Source organism: Poecilia reticulata, linkage group LG22 (assembly GCF_000633615.1).
Source record: "Poecilia reticulata strain Guanapo linkage group LG22, Guppy_female_1.0+MT, whole genome shotgun sequence".
NCBI classification, from domain to species: Eukaryota; Metazoa; Chordata; class Actinopteri; order Cyprinodontiformes; family Poeciliidae; genus Poecilia; species Poecilia reticulata.
The window spans coordinates 12292500-12310627 of NC_024352.1; the positions used below are offsets into that span (position 1 = coordinate 12292500).

General features: G+C 38.2%; 1 protein-coding gene across 6 annotated transcripts in view; it reads right to left on the reverse strand.

The window, feature by feature from the left end:
- Positions 1-18128, reverse strand: part of LOC103458589 (AT-rich interactive domain-containing protein 1B-like) — a 199298-nt gene that overhangs the window by 36281 nt on the left and 144889 nt on the right. For all 6 annotated transcript variants that reach the window (XM_017302536.1, XM_017302539.1, XM_017302538.1 and 3 more), the window contains exons 6-7: positions 11785-11871; positions 7293-7472 (exon numbers count right to left, since the gene is read on the reverse strand). In XM_017302536.1, coding sequence (XP_017158025.1) covers positions 7293-7472; positions 11785-11871 — 267 coding nt within the window. The remainder of the gene's footprint in view (positions 1-7292; positions 7473-11784; positions 11872-18128) is intronic.

Genomic DNA, 18128 nt, shown 5'->3' on the forward strand with positions numbered 1-18128 from the left:
TATATATATATATAAAGACCTCTCAATGGCACATTTCAAACTTGAAAATCTCGTGAAAATCCTGGGAAAGCTACCACACTTAGCTCAGCTCGATGAATCCTTTTCAGATGAATAAGGTCCCAGTCAGTGACCTCTCTCAGCTCTTTTTGGACAGCTGTTAAGACCCATGGCTGCTGGCCACATTCTCCATCGCCTGGGCGGACTTGGTGGTTTTTGGCATCTGTGACTGACTGAGGCTCCAGGAAGCCTCCCGGGGAGTTGTTTATATCCTACAGTCTCATTTTCTTTTTGATGGATGGGCTAAATAATTAAACAATTGGGAGTAAGTGTGTGGAAGTTTCCATGACTTAAGTTTTCAGTTTTTCTTGTCCGTCGTGAGACTAAAGGATCAGGATGTCTGAAATTAGCTTGCAGAATGCAGAACTCATCAAGTTTCATGCAATACCTGTGATTGCCTGAGGTGAAAGAATGACAGCATAACTTGGGGATAAGTTATCTTGCTGTGTCCTGTCAAAGTGGACTGCCAGACTACTTCTTCAAGGACAGATAGTGAACTAACCCGTGACTCAAAGCTCAACCGTTAAACTCTAGTTTATTCTTTTTAAAAACTGTTCATATGGATTCATAAACGTCTTTTTTCTTTTTTTTTTTTGAGTTTCATGATAAATCAATATAAAATAAATATGCGCCTGTAGGAAAATGAACCTCAACCTTAAGTTTCTTGTGATTTAGAAAAAAACTTAAAGAATGAAAATACATCTATTTCATTCTACTATATAACTATACACTCACTACCTCATATTGATTCCTAGAAAATATATTGAAGTTTGTGTTTTTAACCTAACCTGGAATGCATCCCATCCATTTCATTTTACATGCTATTTCTGTTGCTCTGGAAACCAATTAAGCAGAACCAAAAGGGGAAAAAAATGACAAGGAGGACATTCTGTCTCATTTGCACCTTCTTTTGTCCTTATTTCTTAGACTGTGTTTCTTCTTCACATTCAGAGCCTTCGAGGGGGAGTGTTGGTGATTTTTATAGCTTGATGAAGCGGGGGGAGGAAAACTCACGGTGCTTCGTTCACAATTACACGGAAAATCTCGACTTGGTCACGGGTTTGGTGGACGCTCCATCCTTCGCCGGGTTTTAATCCCTGCAGTCCTGCAGGAGAGCTACAGTGTGACCAAGGAGATTACAGTCTGCTGCTTCTCTCAGCAGACTGGACCGGCCAGAGCTAACAGCCGAGGCCGTCTTACGGTGGAGAAAGGTACAATGTGCCCTCAGGACCAGTGAACTTCCATCAGCGAGGAGTGGAACGCAGAATACATGACTGCATGCCTGAGTTGCCGAATACAGTATGCAGGGAATTGAATGCAAGTGAATATTATCCTTTTTTCCTCTCTTACATTTCATAGCCGGAGTTGGAGGTGGATCGTTGCAGTGGAAACCCTTAAAAACAGTTGGACTCACTGTTTGTTACAACATGGTTGGTTGGAAAGATGGCTCTTTTTTCCAGCATCTCTTATTGCCTGAGGCCCACACATCCTCCTACAGCCACCTCAGCACCTTCCCCAGTAGGGTTTCTGAGCCACAGCAGGGCTGGGGTTCACCTTGGGGCAACTGAGCTCCTCAAACTGTCAATTTCCTTCCAAGACTTACCGACTCCTCTAGGCACTGGCTTGAGTCATGAGTTTTCTTTTTCTCCTTTTTGGGGAGTTTGGGGGGGGCGATTTAAATTGAGTCTAAGGCTTAAAAGTCCTGTCTGCAGCATGGTCATTACCAGTGGAGTGCCTTAACCCCCTTGAGGTGGGAAAGGCAGTAGAGGGAGGAAAAGCAGCGCTCAGACAGACACCAAATCTCTTTTCTGTAATGGTATAATGTCCTCCTCCGCCATCTGATTATGAGTCTGCTGTTCCCAACATGCCGGCTCTCAACCGTGTCCAAGTGCATGTCTTTACAAACAGCTGTTGGAGTCATTTGAGTCCTAAAGAGAGCCTGATGTCAACACAAAAAGATCAGCTTGACTTTGGATGAAGAAGGCTTTCAAAGGAGATACGTAAACATTTAGCAGCTTCAGTGTTGTTTGTAGCTGCTGAGCTGACTTCTGGAGCTCATCCAGACAGAAAGAAAAGAGGAAAGGAAGAAAAATTTGTCAAGCTTGATCTTCATGTATCAGTTATGAACTTATGATAAATTCGTAAACAATAGCGCAATCTTTAGGCAGTGCTTATAGATTTGTTCATTTCTAAAATAGAAATAGCCATCTAAAACAGGATGGCACTACCATATATGTAAGATAATGTTAGTTTTATAAAAGGACACAAGTATGGCCAATGGAAGGTTGACCACTTATTGATACAGTGATACAGTTGTTGCTACAAAAAAGTGGAATAGAACACTTTTAGTGGAAACTGACTTTCCTCTTCACCTATTAAAAATGTTTATCTGCAAAAACATTTTTGGCCAAGGATTATGTAAAAGTCTTCATTTAAATTCTTTAATCTTGCATTTAAAAAATAACCGAAAACTGAGGGTCATTCTTTCAAGCCACAGCTACTACAGATAGCTTCCGCAATAAGTAGACGCGGCAGCTTTACTCTTTTTAAATCAAAATAAATAAAGTTTGTCAGGCAATAATATTTTAAAAATAATGATAGCCAGTAATTTTCTTCAGTGTCAACGAAATGAGGGAGCAAGTATTTTAACTTCTATAATATTCACCACATGTGTAGCATTAGCACAAAGTTACATTTTAGGGTCAAACCACAAGTCAGCATGAAAAAAACAAACTAATGGATTTATAGAGGTGCTGTGACAAGCATTTTCCACAACACAACCTTTGGAAATAACATGACTGTAATCCTGTCTAGATCCTCATGAGTAAAACACAGACCAGTTATGTAGAGAAAAGTAAGACTCGCATAATCACAACATCGCATTCAAGAGGCATGGTGGAAACAATAAAGGTGAGACCAGTTGGCATTAAAGGAAATATGCTGGTCAGAACAAATTAATACTATAATCATTCATTTGCCTCAGTGGTGAAATAGAGGCCAACAGGATTCATCACAGATTGTTTAAATACCTCCCTAGTTATGTCTCCAAGCTACTGATGTTGGCTACCCGGTTCTCCTGGGTTTCTTCTCTCTCGGATCCACAAGTCATCAAATAAATCTTTGCTTTACGAGATAAAATTCTTGATGGGAATCTGATATTCCTTCCTGTGTCTTGTTCCTAACCGCAGCACTCTTCATTGCATGTTGCGTACATATTACCTATTGACCTATTCCGGATATGGACATGAATACAACTATTGTGAGCAGCAAGCAAGAACATAGCTGAAAAGAAAAAAGTTGTAAAGATGATGATAGATGCACTTTAAACAACCTCCACTCTAGTTGTTAGCCATTAATAAAAAAGCAGCTTCTTCCCCTTTGAAGTTATTTTCTCTTCTGTTCTTCCAAAGAGTTTTGCGCTGTATTTCTTTATTAAAAATGTTATATCACAAAAAAATACAAGCTCAACCTCCATCCACATAGTTGAGCCAGAAAAAATAAAAATCAGTAGAGCAGAGTTCAGGGACTTGGAGCGAAATTCTGCTCTTGCTAATTTGTTAGTGAACTGGAGAGAGGGAAGGGAAGCAGATGGAGCTGTCATTAAGAACAATGACCAGCAGCTGTCTGCCCTGTTCAACACACACACACCCTGACCTGGCCCTGGCCGAGCCCCGGAATCCCTTTGAATCCTTAGAAATATAACTAGAACTGTATTTATAACAAGACAAAGGCAAAAACAACAAAATCTATCAGCCAGAACACATTCCTGAGTCACTACAATGGAAGATTTGGTTAGTTACATCCTTATTTCTACTTTAAGTTTTGAAGAAAAAAAAATTCTTGTAAAGCAGTATCTGTTTTGTTCCTAAACTTGGGGTAATGGGATTCCTGTCTGTTTACCAGCAGAAAAATTTCCTCACAGCATTCCTTTTAGGACCATTTAATTACCTTTACGGATGCCAACAAAGGACCCACATACACAAGATTTTAGAGGAAGATGAGGGATAGGGATAAAGTAATGTGAAAATAATAAGCTGTTATTATCAGGTGTCCTTCAGTAGGGTAAACTATGCCGGTTCTAATTGAAAGATCACCAACATTTAATATCGGGCAGGAATTACTTTTTCTGTTGTTATTTATAAGTTGGTATAAAGGTATGCTGTCTAAAAACAATGAATGCAGCACCGAAAAGTAGTGGCTACACTTTTACTCTATGTAAATTAGATTATTCTAACATACAGATCTGTTATAAATACACATAAGCGAGAAGAGGAGACATTGAGCAGTGTCTGACGGTAACATCATTTCTGTCATCCAACGGAGATTTCATGCTCATCTGCCTCTAGAACTCCTTCCAGGCTAGTCGGCCTGGCTGTCGCTCTCTGCTTCCTTAATTTCTCTATTTCTCTTTGCTTACTGGGCTGTCAGCCCAGCCAAAGTCACATTAAGAGATAAGAGTGGGAGGAGAAAGGAGACCAAATACCAAACGCATTAGGGCTATTAATCAACATTAACAAATGTGAGGGAGCGGCCGCAAATTTGGGAAAACATAAGCACGGACGGGTGCATTTATCAAGGTGACACATAAAAACTCACATTAACCAAAAAAGAAATACCACAATGCTTCTTGTGGTGTGCTGCCAAGGGCAGAAAATAAAGTGCAACAGCAGATGTCACCATTTGTTTGATGGCCGGGTGTTGCATGTTGGAGAAACAAATGGGAGAATAAGGCCTAATTATAGAAACTGATCCAAGCTTTTTTTTCTCTCAACTTCCTGGATTGTGATAGACTTTTTTTCTTTCTTTTTGGAGTATCGGAAATGCTTAGACGAATGTGTAATGAGACTGATTTTCTGAAAGGCTCATCAAACCAGACAACCTTCTGTGAAATACTACATAAAAGAACTACTGATCTACATTTATGCCACTATTTAGAGAATGAACTTTACAAAACATATGCTTCATCAAAGACTTGTGTGTGTTTTGCTACAAGAATAAATTCAAAATGGAGTATTTCCTCTGGTATTTGAAGAGAAATGTTTGTATGGATCACAATGTAAACACAGCATATAAAGGCACACTGACACGGATCAGAATTATACGTAGAATAAAAGACTATGTGCCGTAACAGCTTCACAAGTCACTATTTTTGTACCTGATTTGGCACTGAGGGAATTGGAAGGAACCTTTTATTTGGATCCATTCCTCTACTGTAAACTCAGGCTGTCACAACAACAGAATCGGGGCGGAACAAAACTTCAAATATCGTGGCGATACTGTCTGCACAAATAAATCAAGAAACAACTAGTCAAAATACCCCAATGAGTTGTAGCAAGTATCTAATTACATGCATTTGGAGTAGTTTGCAGGTGCACTCAAAATGTATGCTAACATCTGAGACAACTAGTGATGAGCAAATCCATCCATCGGTCATTTATGGTGCCCATCTCCAGCAGTGATTGGGTGAAAAGCAGGACACACTCTGGACAAGTTGCCAGCCCATCACAGAACTGAGAAATCCCATGAATGTAATTTGCTTAGAAAGGAGATTGCACTTTATGCCTATTGTTGTACCTTTTTGACCATAAACCACTCTAATTCCAACAGTAAAGCATACAGAGCTTTCTGAATTGATCTGAGATATAAAACTTTATCTACTTAAAACAAAATTTTAAGCCTCAACAAACAGAGAGCCACAAAAATAAACAAAACAAATAAAAGTGCAGCATAACATCAAAACGACTGAGGGAAAAATGTCAGCTGCCTGGAGACAGAAAACATAGTAACTTGGTGAGGAAAACACATTTATTGTAATAAAGTATTCATTTTTATAGTTTATCTAGCAAGGGTTCATACAAAAGGGCATTACATGATCTGAAATACTATTTTGATTGTATTTTACCTAACTCAAACAGTGACATTTTTCCACTAAGTTGCTATATAATCTCTCACCAACATTCATGTTCAGAATGTCACTTTATTTATTTATTTTGACAGTAACCAATCTAATATTTTATACTGGACAGCTGTGGGTCTGAGTGAGATATGTGCTGCAGCTATCACATCTCTGTGTTACTGCTGTTTCACTCGAAATGATGCCGTAAGGACTAGCTTATATGACACTTTAAACTTTTGAGATTTGTTATTTCTAAGGCACAAACTACCTAACTATGACATTCAATGTTTTTGTGTGTCAAATTCAGGAATTCAGCTCCAGTCTGCCACAAATTGACCAGGGTCATGTTGATATGGAGTTCAGAGCAGGCTTTGAGAAAAGCTGGAGTAAAAAGTCTTGAACTGATTTGCTAATCTGATCTAGATCAGTGTTTGGACTTTGAGAATGAAGCTTTAAAACGTTTTCCTCTTTTCCCTCATGGCTAAAACCAAAACATCTCACCAGAAATAGAGATTGCTACTCAATGGCTAAACCTTCTGACATGTCAGCTGGCCTCATCACTTAGGCGCTCACTCATAATCATATCATGAAGAGGGCCAGGAGGTCTGTTCAGGTTTCAAGGGCCTCATGAATAGTCAGAGAGTCACATTGGATTTTAATGCCCACCGTTAGGCCCTCCACGCAGGATGGTTGTACTTATCCGTGTGTGCGCGCACATGTGTGAGTGTGTAAGAAGTAGATGATGGAAATGTCTCTGAAAAGGAGTCCTTTTGTATTTCTAATTAGCAACCTCGCTGACACTGTGTGGGGAGAGAGGGTTCAAAAGTCCTCAAAAAATGACAAGTGTGGCTTTTTCTGCCTGAACCCTCTCTGACTGGATGATGTGAGGCACTCCTCTTCCTAACATGACTGGTCAGAAAGTTGAAGTAGATCAGGTGGAAGTCATGACAAGAGAGGTTAGTTATAATCCAGTGTGACAGGAACCCATTTACTCTCTACATTTGAATTTTAAAGAAGAATTTCAAACTCTGGACATTTTATTCCATTTTATAAGCTCAAAACTGCAGGACTTATTATTTTGACATTATTTGCTAAGATGGCTTGTATTAAACATCGTTGTTGTTTTGGATCTTAGAAAATGTGAAAAGTTATTAGATAAATTTTTTTTTTACATTAGACGTGACATAATCAACTCTCCCTAAAAAGTAGGCATTAAATAAAAAAGGAGAAAAATACCCCAAAACATCACTGTGCTTGAGATAAAAGAAGAATTGCACATCTTAAAATAAGAATAGCATTTTCTCTTATCGCTGAAAAAATGTAGAGAAACATTCCTAACCTTGGTGTCCATATTGGGGTCCTTGAGGTCCATAGGGACCTGCAGGGCCACTCTGTGAATATGGACCCATGCTGGGATACATTGAGCCTCCGTGGGATGAGTGAGGTGACATGGGAGGTCCGGACTGGGGAGGTGCGAACTGCGAGCCAGACTGGTTTCTCTGCATGTTGGACATAAAACCTAAAACAGACAAACACAATTAGACGGCAAACATACCATTTACTTCTGAAAGTCCTAATTTCTAGGAAGTGATTGTGGCTACAGATTTCACTTTTAGCCATGTTGTAAACACAAACCTCAATGTGTTTTGCGGGTATTGGGTATCCAGGTGCAAGTCTTTTGGTGTTTTTACAGCTTTGCAAAGCCAGAGACTAAATTATTTTTGCAAAAATAGTTCCGTCAAATTGGATGGAGCGTGTTTGAATACAAAAATGTTCCCTTGTGCCACACATCCTTAGCTGGATTTAGATTTTGACTTTGGTAACCGATTTGTGGTTTACCGTTACCATTTAAAAATGGTGGGTGAAGCAGTGCTTAGTGAGATGTGTTTGGTTATTAGGGGTTATTTGGTGTTTGTTTATTTTATAATGTAATCATGCATTAAATGACTACAACTATTTTCCTCATCTGTCTGCTACGTTCCTTGGTCTTCATGATACTGCTTGTTCACTAAAGCAACCAGATTTTCTCTGAGAGATTGAATTTTACATAGGAGGCTGTATTTATTAATGAAGTGACTTCTAGGGTTTATCAAAAATAAAGGGAATGACTTCTTATTCACATATTTTTCAATTTTCACATTTCTTGCTATATTTTAACCAGTTTTAGATGATTTTTTCCCCATTTCATAAACTATGCAACAAGTTAGCTTCTCAATGAGCAAAATAAAAAGAAGACTATTTTAGTGTTTTTGGATTTTTTTTTGTATCAAAACTTTGTTCTATTCTAAAAGTGCTAAGGTTTTGAAAATTTAAACTGGATTATCCAATAAATAAAGAGGTTTGAAATTATTTTCCTGTCTGTATATTAAACCTCAAAGCAGAAGTTTGTTTGGGTTTACTGTTAGCTCTTCAAAACCACAGAAATAACTGTGTTGGACAAAACTGTGTAAAAGGCAAATTTTGTATTTGGAAAAAAGTCTTGAGTGTAAATACTTTTACTTTTCCATGTTTAGAAAAAAAACAACAACATCTGATTTCTTCTTGTAGTGTGAAAAAATGTGATGGATTGTAGAAAAGAAGAAATCTTGTTTTCTATTCAGCGTCTTTCAATGTTGAGAAGATCTGATCTCTTGCCTCTGTCATCTACGGTTAGTCATACAGTATATACACTTTGGTGAACAAGTCAGTATGAAATAGGTGTTTCTAAAAAAATGAATAGAATGACATGTAAAAGGATCCCTGAACACAAATAAACAGAGAGCGCGTGCATTCAGTGAATGCTATTGCTGACAAAAGCCAGGTCAAGTACACACCTGGCCTCTGAGAGGCATGTAGCTGTAAAAGCTGAGTGGACATATAAAAATACAGAGCCCCACTCTCCACAGAACAGCTAGTGATTTGACCGTGGCTACTGTGTTATTCTAAGCTGTTCTGTCAGTAGCCGTGTTAAAGCCTCTCAGGCCCAAACTCGCCCGCACCATTCAAATTGACATTTGCAGCGATCCTCGCCTGGGCTTCGCTCTTTCAAGCAGCGCTATTCGTTTTTTTTTTGTTTTTTTCGAAAAAACTCACTGAAAGGTTTCCCGATCCGCTGCGAATGGAGAAAGGTCGCTGGACGGCCATTGAGGGAAAAGAGAGGCCGTGTGGGTGTGCAAATGTGTGTGTGTGTAAGAGCGGTGTTGCAGATTAGGTGTAAATGGATTGGGTCTGCTCGGCTGTAAACTTTGATAGCCATCCGCTTTGTTGAATGAGCGCACACAGGCTGACTCTTTAGTGAGTTTGGGGTTTGGGGAAACGACAGAAGGCTGAGACTTGTGTAATTCCGCATTTCTGCAAGGAGAGCGAGAGAGAAACGCAAAGATACTGGGGAAGGGAGGCAGAAGTTTTCAAATGCTCTTAAGTTTATGACTGTGCATATGCATATACGTATTTGCTTTCTGAGTGTGCGTGTGAGTAGGAGATAAAGACAGAGAGCAATAAACGCGCCGCATGAGTTTTTTTGTGCAGTGCAGAGACGCAGGCCTAGGCAGAAAGAGATTCAGCAAGAGAGAAAGTGTGTGTGGGAGGGAAAGACAGTGCAACGGAGGGAAAAGAGCGATTGGGGCCTGAAAGTGCTTAGGCTGCGAGTGCTGGGTTTAAGGAGCGAGGACATTATTGTAATGTTTTGCTTCCATTAGGGTAAGGGGATTCTGGGAGAGGAGGAGAAAAAAATACTGAGTGTAATACCGCACTTTAAATTGCCTGGAAAATGGATGGGGAGAGAAACATTGTGCAGACAGTGCTAAAAGCAAATAACACATTCAAGGATTTTTTTTCTCCCCGCCTCTCTCTCTCTCTGCGTTTCGTTCCCTCTTCACACACAAACACAGACCGTTCTCTTATTCTGGCAATGAAGCTCTCAGCTGGACAACAGCGGGCACGTGAGAACAAAGTAGGGAGTGAAAAAGGGATGGTCAGTGGATTTATCGAAATAAAGAGCAGAGAGAGGCTCTTAGGGAGACCAGCACTTGAGCAAAATGGGGAGTACAGTGTATCTAGAGAGAGGGGGTTAATCCGAGCACGGGAAAAAAAAGCATAAACAACAGTTGACCCTGTAAACCGTGCTGAGTTTTCCTGGACTTGGCTGGGGGAGGCAGAGGGGCATTTGAGGTTTACAGGCATTAGAGAGCAGCATTAAATCTCCAACTTGATTTCATCAGTGCCCCACTCTCCCCCTCTGTCTTCATCCATCCACTCCCTCTGTCTCTCTGTGATTTTAACTGCTCTTTGGTTCGTGATGGAGAGGGAGCCTCACAGTCATTCCATTAAGGTCAATTCCCAGTCTTTCAGGCTTTTTGCAGGGTTGTGTGGATACGGAAATTAGAATTGCAAAAATTAGCAAATGTGCTGTTTGTACGAACACCTGAAAAGTGGTCATAATTGCTGGAGACAACCTTGAGTTTGGCTAGGGCATTTGCCCTCTGGGTTAGTGTTCACATAGCAAGCTTTTTGGCAATACATTTATTTACTCGGTGTTGGTATTACTGAATCTGCATTTAGCATAGATGGTTAAAAGATGCTGATTAACGGACTAGAAAACGTGAGTGACATTGTCTGGTACTCTGCTAAAATGGTCCAGATGTTATTCAGCAGACTGGGACTGCTTTGCATGACACAGCAATTGAGATTTGACCAGACGAAGATTACTAGTGGGATTACTCAAAGCTCTGTTCTCATAACAGTTATATATTTAATACTGACATGTATACAAATTTCTTTCACCTTAATGCAGAAAGGACAATTTATTATAGAATGCTAAGATATAGATTAACACTTAATTAGACTCAGTGAACCTAGGCTAAAGTGGCTAGCGTAGGTTCATTGAGGCTAGCCATATGTTGTAATGGCTGGATTACAACATATCCAAAGGTTTTGTGACTTTCTGCTGTTGAAGAAGTTTGAGAAATAAAAGCTGTGGAACATTAAGATCATGGAAATGCCAGAATAGCATAATGTTGTCATGCTATTCTGATGACACAGTTGTTTGGAGAAATATGAGGACTGATTAAAAGAAGATTACGTGTATGAGTACTCCCAATATTTTAGTTTTGAATCAGTTTTTGTCTGAAGTGGTTCTTCACTGCTGTGGTAAATTAGAGGCAGACTGAACATAAGATCGCTTTTAAATTCCTCCATAGGTGCCGGTTTTGTATGTCTCCAAGCTTGCTTTTCTGAGACATTTTCCCTGAAATCTCTCCTTTTACTAGTTACCCCATTGTATAAACTTCAATAAACTCAAATATGCGTTTCATAATTTCTTCTGGTGGCGACTGTGTTATGTATTCATGTCTGAATTCAAGAAAACAATCGCTTGGGTTCTTTGTTGTTAGCTTTGATTTTTTGTGTGTTGTGTATTAATGAATGTAGTTAACATAAACTGTGATCCTAAGCAGCTCATGCTGGACTCAAAATACTCAAAAAAATGAACAGACAACATAGTTTTATTACAGCCACTTTCATTCCCTTGACTTTGGCAACACATAATTTCTGTTTGCCTTTTTCTTCGGTCTGTGATTTTTACGCAGCCCATTGTTGGTGTGGAATGGAAAAAAAAGTTTTACTATCTTTTTGCAGTGGACATTGTGATTTCTTTTATTTTAGAGCAAACACCAAGATGGCATGATATGTCTTGCGTCTTCGGAGCACAAAAATGGAGGGAAAAAAAGCATCCCATAAAAACACACAAGCATGTCAGAACACAGCATTTCCCCTTTTTTTCTTCTGCCACTCATAGCAAAATACCCAATTCTTGATATTGGTTATTATTCACACATATGTAGAGGGAGACTTACCTCTCTCCTGAGCCACAGGGGAGCGTGTGATTGGCAGATGGGCTGCATCGGGTCCATTTCCAGAGCTCAACGGGGCCACAGCTGAACCTGCAAAAAAACATGAAGCTTGAGTTGAAGGGTTTGGATTCATGTGATGTGCGAATTATTGTTTTAATCCAGTCCTTGAAACAAATGTTGTCATATGAAAAGAAAACTTTTAGCAAGAAACATTTTTCCTTCTTTGTTTTTTTGGAAGTGAGGTCAAAAGCAAATTGATTTTTATTTTCTTTCCATCTGCTTTGCTTGAAAAATGAAAGAAAACTGCATGAAATGATGTAAACAATCAACTCCTGAAGGACCACTTTTGTTTTTCTTTTTTTCAGCTGCACAAAAGTTAAAACGTTTAAACATTTTTTTTTCTTTTCTGTCGTTTAGGTGGCTAAACAAAAAGAAAGATTTTGATGCCAAAATCAGCCACTTGCAGACACACACACAGAGTTTATTCTGGTTCACTGTGCGACAACTGACAAATCCACTCCAGGAGGACATATCAAGACATTGGAACCAAAGTCACTTCTCTGTGTAATCATTAAAATGAGCGAGAGCCCCCCCACTGGAAAACCAGAGCCATCTGAGGATCATCGATTGGGTTTGCTGTGCAGGTCTTTGGGCTGTGACTGTTCCATTGAAATCCAATAGTGAGTTGAGGGTCTGATTAGGACAATGGCAGACAGAGAGTAAGGTGGATTGATTTGGCCTAGAGGAAGGAAAGAGATAGCAAATTAACCTTTTATCTTTAGATTCAAATTGGGAAAGAAGAAGGAGAAGTAAGGGCAGAAGGATTTCAGGTGTAATTGGACATAGCTGAAATGTGCATTTAATTCAATATATATATTTACAGAGTGAAAGCTAAGATGAATTTTTATTTTTAATTTTGATGAATGTGGCTTACAGCTCACAAAAGTCCAAAATTTTGCTTGCCAGAAAATTAGAATGTTATTTAAGAGCAAAGAAAATTATTTTAATACAGAGATGATGGTCTACTGAAGAGTGGCTCTTTTTGATTAAATTACTGCAAAAAGAGCAGCGACTCTTTTGACCTAAACCCCAGAGAAAATCTATGAAGCTTACATCTGTCTTTAATGATTTATGTTTTATTATTTAATGTAATTTAAATGAAATGGAGAAGGCTATCACCATGTGAGGTACCCTTTAATTTACTTTAAAAAGTGCATCTTATAAAACAAAACAAACATTACATATTTAATTTTAAATTTATCTTCAATGTATTCAATTTCTTCAACAACTTCAGACCTATCCCGAGACATGAAGTTTTTCATATTTTTTAAAGCTTATGTTTTTATGTCTGTTTTGTCTAAAAAAAGCAAGATTTTTTGATTGAAAAACTTAAAATATGCAATATTTTCCTAAAATAAATAGCACAGTGGAATATTTTTGATAAGGATGTTTGAACCTTAACCATTTCAAAAATGAATAATGTTGATGTTTTGCATTAATTTTGAAGCAATGAGAGTTGAAAGAAACTTAAGGGTACCGCTTTGGGGCACCTAAAATGGTACTCTTAAATATAAAAATTCATTTTTTATTTTTACTTTCACTACATTAAATCTTTTCAATAACTTCAGACTAATCTATAGATCTAAAGTTTTTCATGTTTTGAAATTTTTTCTATGTTTTAAACCGTTTTTGCCATGTAAAGCAGAGGTCCTCAGGAAAATGAGGTTGCAAAAACATGCTCTGCCACACATCCAATAGAACCGAAGGATCCCTCTCTAGATGGAGAAACATAAACGATGTGGAACTGTCAACACTGACTGTCAGATGCACCAGTATAAACATGGTATGAAATGCATCGGTCTCTCCTTTGATATACAAAATATAAACCAAGCCAAATTGGCTTTTGATTCTTCAGATTACACACACATACACAGACTAATTATTTTATCAACCACATATACACCAGTCCTTTAGAGCATTGCCAAAATTATCCTGGCAAAGTTTTATAGAACTAATCTGTAAAATTAGTATAGATTATACACTAATTTTGTAATCTGACTGAGATAATAATAATCAAAAAAGCAGGAGTTCCCAGTTTGACCCATCCAAACTCTGCTGATAAGGTTGTCAGCAGAGAGAAGCATAATTTGCGTTCAAATTTTCTCATACACCTGCACAGATAATGACCAACAGTGACCTATGTTATAGTTTCTTGAATCATCACTGACTGTGGAAACTTCACAATGGACATGAAGCAACTCGGATTCTGTGACTCTCCTGTCGTCCTCCAGGATCTGGGAGCGTGACCTCCAAACGAAATCCAAAATTGGATTAAGAATCTTCCAGAAAACTTGAATAGACTTTGCTACTCAAGTGCTTCCTTTAAAGACTGCTTGCAACTTTTTCTACTACACTTTTTCTTTCCTTTCAACTTTCCGTTTATATCCTGCAATGCAGCTCTCTCTGAACATCAAACTTCTTTAGCAATTACCTTCTTGAACTTTTAACCTGTTCATTAAAGGTGTCAATGAAAGCCTTTATTCACTATAAACCAAATCGTCAAATCACTTGGAATAAATAATTTTTTAAGTGTAATGAATCTATTTAATGTATGTCTTATAATTTAATTAAATGAGTGACATTAAATTTAGTACTTTTAAAATTTATTGAGACGCACCTGTATCGTAAGCGATTAAAGTAAACATTTAATTGATCTAAATCTAGCAAAAAACACTTGGGAGATGTGAAAATGTTTAGTACACATAGGAACATGTGCGAATAGCAAGAGTTATACAGCTTGAGTGCAATAATAATACTAATTTGTTGCTCTCATAACAACTCAATGAATATTACGGCCTCTTAAAATGAAGAACACTATTCATGTTATCCAATCACTCAGTAAAATCTATGCTGTTTCAAGTGTGTTTACATATGTATGCGTGTTTGCATGTTGCGTGTGTGTCCGTCCACACCACAAGCAGTACATGACTAGAGGTGACACACTCTCCACATAAACAAACCCAATTAAGTCAACATAATTGCTTTGCATAAAAATGCATAAACAACATTTCCATCTATCCGCCGCCTACTCACACTCAAGCACGCAAAAACAAGTAATATGCACGGACGTAAAAAAAAGTACTTGCGCAAACAAGTGTAAATAAACACAGAAGAGCACACAAGGAAGCACATGTAAGAGCACAGAGGCACATAAGACATGTACTGAAATGTTCACATACACACCGACACGCACACACACACACATGCACGCACACACACACACACACACGCACACACACAAAGCCCCCCTGCATCACACTTGAATAGTTCCAGCGGCACTGCTTCAAAGAGGGAATATTCGATTAGTTAGTCTGTCACCATGTTGCAGGAGAGAATGGGAGACATTAGTATGCAAACGCTGAACCAACTGTGAGATAACACAAGAAACACTGGCTACGAGCTTTTATGTGCGTCTGTACAGGCAATGGAAAATATTCTAATGCATTCCTTATGCAAAAGTAATACTTTATTACAAATCATAGCCCTGCATTATAACCAAAAGCAAGTTAAAAGTTGGGAAAATGAGTGTGTACAAATGGCTTTATATATTATTTGAAATCATTTGGACTGGACAAATGCGTTCAAATTGAGTGTCACTTTTTATCAAATCCAACAAACTTAGCATATACAGCAATAGTTTTTAAATTAAAATATTAATTGGAGAAAGAAAGCTGTACTAATATCATGTAAAGAGTAATTGTCACCTGAATTTAATAACGGGATGTGCAAACCTTGACTCTGTGAAAACTGTCAAAAAGTGTGTTACATCTGTTTGACAGTTAAGTTAGAAAATGTAACTGTTTTAGTTCAGTCAAAATAGAAGGGGCTTTAACCATTGACAACTTGGTTTCATGCCGCAACATAAATCCAGACGTTGACCAGGCCAGTCCAAAGCCTATAAAGGTTTCTAGTTAGTCAGAGGTGGACTTCTAGGTTTTATTCAGATAATTGTCCTGCTTCATAATCCCAGCATGCTTCAGATTAAGGCCACAAACTGACGGCTGAACAATTTCTTTCAGCATTTTCTGTTAGAGAACAAAATTCATGGTTCTATTAATTATGGCAAATTATCCAGGTCTCAAGGAATCATAGCATAAACATTTTTAACTGTAGGTATAATCTTTTCTGAACGGCTTTTGAAATTATAAGACAGATGTAATGAGACACCCACCAATCAGTCCACAGATTACAACATATTCAAAAGTTTTGGGACTTTCTGCTGTTGAAGAAGTTTGAGAAATAAAAGCTGTAGAACATTAAGATCATGGAAATGCCAAAGCTCCCAAACCTTTTGTAGAAAACCCAAGTTTGATAAATTGCTACTGTTGGCTTCACTGAGATATTTCCCCTTTAACCTTCAAAATACAAATTTATTCAATATTAGGAGGAGGGTAGAAGTATGTGAGAGCATGCAACTAAGTGTGGGTATGTGCGTCATCCAATACATTCTTATGTGTTTGCCTTGGTGTGTATATACAACACTGTGCTGCAGTGTTATGCAGCATGTTTGCATCACTGACTGAGGAAGCCTTAAGCATGTAGTAAAGGGTCATGGCAACTTGTTGCCAGTGGGACAGATTTAGCTGCAGTTGGGGATCAGATTGGGAGGCACTGAGGATGAAGGATGCCGGCAGCGGTTTGCTGAACCCTTTAACTGCAGAAGCCGACCCTACGATAAAGGCTAGGCTTTGTGTGTGTGTGTGTGTATGTGCAGTGTGTGCAGTGATATATACCAGGTACCCGCTATGCTGTCAAAATCTGTTTGCGTGGAAGGCAGAAGGGGGAGTGGCAGCATCCTCCACAGTGTGTTTCTGAGTGCATGCCTCTGTGGAGGTGGAAACAGGGAACAGTGACCTCTATGCTCCACTAATTCCTCCACATAACCATGTAAACTGTCGCCACAAATGAAATTACCGCAAAGAAATCTGATGCACGTTTTAATGAAAGACAACCAAAGGGAAGAAAGGAAGCAAAGGCGAAAGTAAAGAAAAGAAAAATGCACCACTAATACCAAAATATCACTAATAAGACCTTTTCCTGTGGTCCTTCCCTTCTCTTGCTTTTATCCAATGTTCTTTATCATTTTTAACAAGGTGCCATTAAATAATTACGTCCAAATAAAACAAACAAGCTCCTCAGTGAGTCCTGGCACTTTTAATCTACATCATTAATAATTCATGAGCTGGATCTTTGACGCGCAGTTCTTCTTCTCGCCCTGCGGAGTATGGAGTGGAGCGAGCTAAATGTCAGGACAAACTGAGTGTACACCTTTTCGTGCCTGCTAAGAAAATGTTACAAACTATGAATGAAAATTCAAATGTTAGGAAAATGCTGCTTCGTTTGATGCTGCTTCTAGAAACCACAGTTTCCTTTTGCACACCTAATAACTAATATATAAAGCCATGGTTGCATGATGACCCTATGATTTTTAACTGAAAAAATAAACCAGAATAAACAGAATTATCTGTTTTAAACAATGAGTAGAAATAGATAAATAATTTAATAAATGTTGACTGCATGCCATCCTTAGAGGCAAGTGTTGTTAATGACTGCAGCTATTTATAGCAGCACAATTAACAAAAATTAATTATAGGCAATATAAAGCTAACATAATTAATGTCAATGTAGTTAGCGAGTGATAAATTGCACATATTACTATAAAGATATTTAAGTTATGTTCAATTAAAAACTACTCTTAATTGGTACTTTATAATGTTGAGATTCAATCAACACAATTTAAAAACGTGTGTTGACATAGCTTGTACTATGTAGAGCACACTACACTATGTAATCCTTTTTCTTTTGATGCAGATAATAAATACACCTCCACGTGTTATCATTGATATACGATTCACATTTATGTTGGTGAAATAATGCAGTTATTTTGTATTTATCTTCTTCTAAATAAAGAGCAAAGAGGTGAAAGCAAGACTTTTTAATAGTGAAAAATAAATACTTACAAAGTTTGTGACCAAGAGAATGGGAGCATGAAACCAGTGTGACTGTAGTAGAAAAACCCAACAATGAACAATGCAAACTAGGGAGCTTTTTAGCTGAGGCATCGGTAGAGATACTAGAAAATGAGAAAGGAACCAGGTGAGGTAATCAGAGATGCTGAACAGTGCTGAAAAAAGGAAAGCCCAGAAACTGAGCAAGGGAGACTAATTAACTCAGGGAGCCGAAGTGAAGTAAGATTCAAGCGGATTGACAAACCGAAAGGGAAAAGTCTTAAGCTTAAAATAAGAGAATAAAACAAATTTAAAGGAAAAAAGAAAACAAGAAACAAA